The sequence below is a fragment of the Salvelinus alpinus genome, chromosome 3, assembly GCF_045679555.1.
Source record: "Salvelinus alpinus chromosome 3, SLU_Salpinus.1, whole genome shotgun sequence".
In the NCBI taxonomy this organism is placed as follows: domain Eukaryota; kingdom Metazoa; phylum Chordata; class Actinopteri; order Salmoniformes; family Salmonidae; genus Salvelinus; species Salvelinus alpinus.
This window is the reverse complement of record NC_092088.1, coordinates 76,960,154-76,968,989: the sequence shown is the minus strand read 5'-3', so window position 1 is coordinate 76,968,989 and position 8,836 is coordinate 76,960,154. Positions and strand designations below refer to the sequence as shown.

Sequence of the window (8,836 nt, the reverse complement as noted above, 5' to 3'; positions counted from 1 at the left end):
CAGACCCCTTGACTTTTCCCACATTTTGTTATGTTACAGCCTTATTCTGAAAGGGATTACATAAAAAATGTTCCTCTGCAATCTACACACGATACCCCATAATGACAAAGTGAAAACAGGCTTTTAGAAATGTTTGCAAATGTATTAAAATAAAAAACAGAAATACCTTATTTATTATGTGACTTTGCTATGAGACTCGAAATTGAACAGGTGCATCCTGTTTCCATTGATCATCCTTGAGATGTTTCTACAACTTGATTGGATTCCACCTGTGGTAAATTCAATTGATTGGACATGGTTTGGAAAGGCACACACCCGTCTATATAAGGTCCCACAGTTGACAGTGCATGTCAGAGCAAAAACCAATCTATGAGGTTGAAGGAATTGTCCGTAGAGCTCCGAGACAGGATAGTGTTGAGGCACAGATCTGGGGGAAGAGTACCAAAACATTTTTGCAGTATTGAATGTCCCCAAGAACACAGTGGCCTTGTCATTCTTAAATGGAAATAGTTTGGAACCACCAAGACTCTTCCTAGAGCTGGCAGCCCAGCCAAACTTCGCAATCGGGGGAGAAGGGCCCTGGTCAGGGAGGTGACCAAGAACCCGATGGTCACTCTGACAGAAGTTCCTCTGTGGAGATGGGAGAACCTTCCAGAAGGACAACCATCTCTGCAGCACTCCACCAATCAGGCCTTTATGGTAGAATGGTCAGACGGAAGCCACTCCTCAGTAAAAAGGAGCATGACAGCTCGCTTGGAGTTTGCCAAAAGGCACCTAAAGACTCTCAGACCATGAGAAAAAAGATTCTCTGGTCTGATGAAACCAAGATTGAATTCTTTAGCCTGAATGCAAAGCTTCACGTCTGGAGGAAACCTGGCACCATCCCCATGGTGAAGCATGGTGGTGGCAGCATCATGCTGTGGGGATGTTTTTCAGAGGCATGGACTGGGAGACCAGTCAGGATCGAGGCAAAGATGAACGGAGCAAAGTACAGAGAGATCCTTGATGAAAACCTGCTCCAGAGCGCTCAGGACCTCAGACTGGGGCGAAGCTTCACCTTCCAACAGGACAATGACCCTAAGCACACAACCCTTCAGGACAAGTCTCTGAATGTTCTTGAGTGGCCCAGCGAGAGCCCGGACTTGAACCCAATCTAATATCTCTGGAGAGACCTGAAAATAGCTGTGCAGCAATGCTCCCCATCCAACCTGACAGAGCTTGAGAAGATCTGTAGAGAGGAATTGGAGAAACTCCCCAAATACAAGTGTGCCAAGCTTGTAGCGTCATACCCAAGAAGACTCAAGACTGTAATCGCTGCCGAAGGTGCTTCAACAAAGTACTGAGTACAGGGTCTGAATACTTATGTAAATGTAATATTTTATTGAATTTTTTTACAAATTCGGGAACATTTCTAAAAACTTGTTTTTGCTTTGTCATTATGGGGTATTGTGTAGATTGAGTGGGGAAACGATGTAATACATTTTAGAATAAGGCTGTAACGTAACAAAATTTGGAAAAAGTCAATGGGTCTGAATATTTTCCGAATTCACTGTATATGTGCAGGCTACTTGGAATTAATTAAACATTTGTATGAAGGGAGGGGTTGTCTGTCACCACCAGGGCGGAGCGAAGGGATGACGTATGGTAAACGTTGCCATCGCAGAGTAAAGAATCCGCTATCCTTTGCATCGCTTTGGAGTAACCAGGATCGAGAGGGATCTGTAGTGGCAGGACAGCTATTATCATTGGATTAAATACATCCAATTCTTTTACATTTTTATTACACATAATACATAGATGTTTATTTGGTGGCAGCATATATTTCTCATGTAGGGATTTTGTTATTGACACATGCCGCTATTGCATTTCTGCACAGCTCTCTGTGTGAGCCGTCGGTCTGTCATTACAGTATCTACAGTTTATAGCCAGTAATAAAACACATCTACCTTGACCCACCGATCTGATTTCTGGACTCTCATCCCTGCACTCAAGAGATGGACGAAGACAATCAAAGTAAGATTCACGATGATTCACTCACCGTCTCTCTTTTTCTCTGTTCCATGGTCATTTGCTTTGGTGTGTAGATGGACTGATATAGGTTATGCGCCGTAAAGCATGAGTCAATGAATACTTGTAACCACTGCATGCATTTAATCAGAAATGTATTTGTTTCCCTCTAACAGTAAGGTATTAAGAAATGCAATGGTATTTTGTCAACTGTTGTCATGAAAGGGTGTAAATATAGGTAGGATATAAATAGCCTTTGATCATGACTCAGTTCCATTCCATTACACATAAGTCATTGGGCGAAGGCGGCTTCTGAAGTGGGGAATTTTGTTAAGATCCCAGACGCTGAACATTTAACATGCATCGCTTGCAGTACGGTTTTGGAAGCATAAGGACCTTATCTTTCATATCAGCGAGAAATCATTAAAAAAATGCTTAATTGATACACACCTTTGTACGGTTAGTGTTCCCACAAGGCCATATCTCCACGTTACAACGCTTGTTTGCTGAAAACAGACTGAAGACAAGAGGCGAACACCTGTGCTAATTAGCTGTCTAGCATCCCCCGAACACCTGTGTGTAAACTTAACTCGGGAAGTGTAGTTTCATCGGATGGAGGCACCCATAGCTGTATGGATCTGTGCAAAACTGCTACAGTAAGTGTATATTTTTTTTCTTGTAATGATTCTTCTCGCGGTTGAAAGGGCCATATGTTTTAAAAGCCGTGTTGCAAGCGATTATTGACGTTTTTGTAAACGTTAACGCAGCATCGGGATTGTAGATCACATGAGGCAGTCGTGGGCGAAGATAATGGCGGAGAACTGTAGGGAGAAGGCAGAATGCTGCCTAGAGTTTGAGAACTAGGGTATAAAGAGCTCTAGTGGCGGATGGTTACTGGACACATTTCTTAATCATCAAGTGGGACAACAAATTATATTTATCCATCAAATAGGAGGGCATATACATTGAGTATACAGAACATTAAGAACACCTGCTATTTTCATAAGACTGACCAGGTGAAAGCTATGATCACTTGTAAGGGGGGTGCGCGCAACTCTATTAGGAAGGTGTTATAAGTTTGCTATACTCAGCATATTAATTGAACTCCGTGTGAGGAATGCGTAAAAACGCATACAGCAATGTGCTTCTTCGTCAATTTGTCTGTTGCGCTGACTTGCTTTGAAGTTCGTGCCGGAGCTTTAAGCTAGGCGAATCTTTCCATTATAAAGCAGTTCTATTGAAACGGCTGCTCAAGGACCTGGACGGGTGAAACATATCAGATAAACATCTCTTTTTCAACAGGAAAGTCGACTTTTGCGGTTGGAAGGCTTTCAGAACAGGCTCATTCAGTGGCACCTGTTCCGAATGGATTGATGTAAATGACAGTGCTAAACCACAGCCTGTGGTATTCAATACTGCTTGCATGATGCGAAAGAAGAGACAACCCAAGGCAGGGGGCGAAGGCCATGTATTGTAAACATTTGTCTTGAGAAGAAAAGCAGGATATCTGTTTGGGGGTTAAACTGGGAGAGTTTAGCAGACGCTGAAGAGGGGACCCTCTACATGTCTCACTGGTCCATCCTGTTGCTGTAGCGTTAACTCTTTTCACGCTCTACATAACCCTTGTCTAAACTTATTTGCCCATGGTGAAATTAAAGTGAAATTTCACTATTTTTCAACTTCATATTAATCATCTCCAGCACCGGCCCAACATCAACCTACTGAATGTGAAAATGGCGGAAGGTGAGTGTTTCCAATGATATCATTGGTGTGTATCGTGATTTTTAACCAATTATGAGTGGCATTGCCTACTAATTGGTTGATATCATTGGAAACACTTATCTTCCTCTCTTTTTTTACTACAGAACATAGAAACGTGCCATTTTCACATATGTTGAGGTGGTGCTGGAGATGATGAATATAAAGGGACATTTCACAATTGTTCTTCAAGGTTATGCTTCCGCCCTTCAGTGAATTGGAGGGCTGTTCAACGGCTCATTCACCATTAGTATTACTCGCCATAGATTTTATTCCTATTGGTCTGTATGTGCGTATACACTCAAACTCAATGGGCAGAAAAGGAAAGATTTAAAGGGCTTGTTAACCCAAAACCTGCTCTTTAGGGAAGCAGTATCTACATGTACAATACAAGCCTTTGTCACAGCATCATATACGGACATTGCCAATGTCAGTCATTTCCATTGTTCCCTCTGGGTTTATAGGTTTTACAGCTTTATAATATTTATTTATAATTTATGCACGATCATGCTTAAATAACTAAGCTCACACTTTGCCTATGCGGCAGTAGTCAAATTAATTTATTCATGTTTTCATTGATAAAGGGAATTTCTGTAAAGCACAGAGTAGTCTTTGGACCTAGGAAGACACTGGATGACGGGGGTAGCGGCATGGCGACGGGGGTAGCGGCATGGCGACGGGGGTAGCAGAGCAAAGAGGTTTGAGGTCCTGTGATCACACTGGGAAGATAAGTGCATGGAAAGGATTACATGTTGCACTGCATGAATTAAAACAACAGTATAGATGTAACACATGCACATTACACACACACACACACACACACACACACACACACAAAGTCAATGCATTTATGCTGGTATGCTAAATTTACCCCAGCTAATCACGTACAACAGTGCTGGTTAAAATGCTTTTTTAATTTAAGCCAAACCCCTTCAACTGAAAATAGTGCAGTGCAGAGTGTAATGCTTCATAATGTCATGGAGCTGCACTGTGCAGCATATGGTCAAAGTTGGGGCATAATTTGTTTTCCATCAGTTGACTGCCTGGCTGCTAACTAGGAGGGGGGGGGGAGGCCATGGTGTAGGATTAGGCCATGGTGTAGGATTAGGCCATTTTCTAAAATGGGCTGCTAATGGCCATGCATACTGCCTCTCATGCATAGAACACACACACACACACACACACACATCCTCAGAGAAACTATGGCAGTGAGCAGAGTAGAATATGGAATTAATTACTGTGTGTTTACTCCTACTTCTCTACACTTGGTGCAATCCTCTGTTCTGTTTACATGCCACAAGACAGATGTCTGCGCTCACGTTGTGTGACACAGACCCTAAATCCCAAGTGTTTTATGGCACTAAGTCTATTTATAGACGTGTAGTTAGGCTAGTAGAGTTAAAGCAGAAGTCTAACTCTACTAGCCTAACTACACATGTCTATAAATAGACTTCTGCTTTAACTCTACTAGCCTATTTATAGACTGCATGTGTAGTTAGGCTAGTAGAGTTAAAGCAGAAGTCTATTTATAGACTGAATGTGTAGTTAGGCTAGTAGAGTTAAAGCAGAAGTCTATTTATAGACATGTGTAGTTAGGCTAGTAGAGTTAAAGCAGAAGTCTATTTAGACTGAATGTGTAGTTAGGCTAGTAGAGTTAAAGCAGAAGTCTATTTATAGACTGAATGTGTAGTTAGGCTAGTAGGGTTAAAGCAGAAGTCTATTTATAGACTGAATGTGTAGTTAGGCTAGTAGAGTTAAAGCAGAAGTGGAAAGAAGAGAACCCACTACAATAGAGAGTTACAAATTGGCCAGTACTCACTTGAGGCAGTTTTTTTTTTTGAGCCTCTAGTTCCTCTGCAGGGTCACTTTCAGCTTTGCCTTTATCAGGGGGATAGAAGGAAAGTGCTCTGTTTGAATGGTGTTTTTACTAAGTGCTGTGTGTCTTGACAGTATTTTCTGTCAGGATCCTGATAACTTTAGTGCAGTGGTTCTTAACCTTGTTAGAGGTACTGAACACCACCAGTTTCATATGCGCATTCACCGAACCCTTCTTAATTGGAAAAATAAAATATGATTTTTTCAAATTCAAAACATAGGTATATATTTTACTGGTGCACAAAATGAACCGTGCATCAACATCAACACCGTGTGTTCAAAGAACAAAATCATCAAAACATGATTTTCACACAAAAACAAAAACATAATAATGAATATTTACTGCAAATCAGTGTGACTTCTGCTGTTGCCTTTCAGAGACCAGTTCAGAAATGCGCGGCTTCACCTTGGCAAGTGCCACTCTCATGTCATTTTCGCAACAAAGTCTGTTCCTTTTCTTCGTTTTTATGTCCAGCATCCTCGAAAAGGATTGCTCGCAAAGATATGTTGTAACAAACGGTATGAAAATCTCCAGAGCTTTCTTAGCAATAACAGGGTACGTTACCATTTGTTGACACCAAAACGTTGAAAGCGTTGTTGTTCTGAAGAGTTGCTGTTAAACCTGGCTCTGCTGAATTTCAATGATTTCATCGAGGTATTCATCATTGACATCTGTTGTCTCAACACTAAACGTGAACGGCTGTCTCACCCATGCTGGATATGACTCTCTTGTAGGGAAGTATCCGTCGAGAGACTTTGCAAGCTCATCTAAGTGCGTGGCAATTGCTTGCTTCAGTTCCGCGGGTACAGAAATGTCTCCGATTCCAGATACATCTTCGATCATTACTTCCGGCGCCGAAAAGAGATGGCCGCCTCGCTTCGCGTTCCTTGGAAAATATGCAGTTTTTTGTTTTTTTATGTGTTATTTCTTACATCGGTACCCCAGGTAATCTTAGGTTTCATTACATACAGTCGGGAGGAACTACTGAATATACGATTAACGTCAACTCATCATCGTTCCTACCAGGAATATGACTTTCCCGAAACGGATCCAGTGTTTTGCCTTCCACCCAATACAATGGATCTGATCCCAGCCGGCGACCCTGTGCGACGCCGAAAAAGGGGCAAACGAGGCGGTCTCGTGGTCAGGCTTCGGAGACGGGCACATCGCGCTCCACTCCCTAGCATACTACTCGCCAATGTCCAGTCTCTTGACAATAAGGTTGATGAAATCCGAGCACGGGTAGCATTCCAGAGAGACATCAGGGATTGCAACGTGCTCTGCTTCACGGAAACATGGCTAACTCAAGGGACGCTAACGGAGTCGGTGCAGCCAGCTGGTTTCTTCATGCTCGCGCCGACAGAAACAAACATCTTTCCGGTAAGAAGAGGGGCGGGGGGGTATGCCTTATGATTAACGAGAAGTGGTGTGATCATCATAACAACACACAGGAACTCAAGTCATTCTGTTCACCTGATCTAGAACTCCTCACAATCAAATGTCGACCGCATTATCTACCAAGGGAATTCTCTTCAATCATAATCACAGCCGTATATATTCCCCCCCAAGCAGACACATCGATGGCCCTGAACGAACTTTATCTGACTCTTTGTAAACTGGAAACCACACACCCTGAGGCTGCATTCATCGTAGCTGGGGATTTTAACAAGGCTAATCTAAAAACAAAACTCCCTAAATTCTATCAGCATATCGATTGTGCTACCAGGGCTGGGAAAACCCTAGATCATTGTTATACTAATTTCCGCGACGCATATAAGGCCCTCCCCCGCCCCCCTTTCGGAAAAGCTGACCACGACTCCATTTTGTTGATTCCAGCCTACAAACAGAAACTCAAACAACAAGCTCCCGCGCTCAGGTCTGTTCAACGCTGGTCCGACCAATCTGAATCCACGCTTCAAGACTGCTTCGATCACGCGGATTGGAATATGTTCCGCATCGCGTCCAACAACAATATTGACGAATATGCTGATTCGGTGAGCGAGTTCATTAGGAAGTGCATTGACGATGTCGTACCCACAGCAACGATTAAAACATTCCCAAACCAGAAACCGTGGATTGACGGCAGCATTCGCGTGAAACTGAAAGCGCGAACCACTGCTTTTAACCAGGGCAAGGTGACCGGAAGCATGACCGAATACAAACAGTGTAGCTATTCTCTCCGCAAGGCAATCAAACAGGCTAAGTCCCAGTACAGAGACAAAATCGAGTCGCAATTCAACAGCTCAGACACAAGAGGTATGTGGCAGGGTCTACAGTCAATCACGGATTACAAAAAGAAAACCAGCCCCGTCGCGGACCAGGATGTCTTGCTCCCAGACAGGCTAAACAACTTTTTTGCCCGCTTTGAGGACAATACAGTGCCACTGACACGGCCCCCTACCAAAACCTGCGGGCTCTCCTTCACTGCAGCCGAGGTGAGTAAAACATTTAAACGTGTTAACCCTCGCAAGGCTGCAGGCCCAGACGGCATTCCCAGCCGCGTCCTCAGAGCATGCGCAGACCAGCTGGCTGGTGTGTTTACGGACATATTCAATCAATCCTTATCCCAGTCTGCTGTTCCCACATGCTTCAAGAGGGCCACCATTGTTCCTGTTCCCAAGAAAGCTAAGGTAACTGAGCTAAACGACTACCGCCCCGTAGCACTCACTTCCGTCATCATGAAGTGCTTTGAGAGACTAGTCAAGGACCATATCACCTCCACCCTACCGGACACCCTAGACCCACTCCAATTTGCTTACCGACCCAATAGGTCCACAGACGACGCAATCGCAACCACACTGCACACTGCCCTAACCCATCTGGACAAGAGGAATACCCATGTGAGAATGCTGTTCATCGATTACAGCTCAGCATTTAACACCATAGTACCCTCCAAACTCGTCATCAAGCTCGAGACCCTGGGTCTCGACCCCGCCCTGTGCAACTGGGTCCTGGACTTCCTGACGGGCCGCCCCCAGGTGGTGAGGGTAGGTAACAACATCTCCACCCCGCTGATACTCAACACTGGGGCCCCACAAGGGTGCGTTCTGAGCCCTCTCCTGTACTCCCTGTTCACCCACGACTGCGTGGCCATGCACGCCTCCAACTCAATCATCAAGTTTGCGGATGACACTACAGTGGTAGGCTTGATTACCAACAACGACGAGACGGCCTACAGGGAGGAGGTGAGGGCCC

General features: G+C 44.1%; 1 protein-coding gene across 2 annotated transcripts in view; it reads left to right on the top strand.

The window, feature by feature from the left end:
• Positions 1–1,648: 1,648 nt before the first annotated feature.
• The window catches only part of LOC139571368 (cytohesin-3), a 51,267-nt gene continuing 44,079 nt past the window's right edge, over positions 1,649–8,836 (top strand). Inside the window, exon 1 of one of the 2 annotated variants that reach the window (XM_071394177.1) lies at positions 1,649–2,013. In XM_071394177.1, the coding sequence (XP_071250278.1) occupies positions 1,995–2,013 (19 nt within the window). In that variant the 5' untranslated portion in view covers positions 1,649–1,994. Of the gene's footprint in view, positions 2,014–2,525; positions 2,664–8,836 lie in introns of those variants that run through there. The other variant, XM_071394178.1, reaches the window with a different exon arrangement.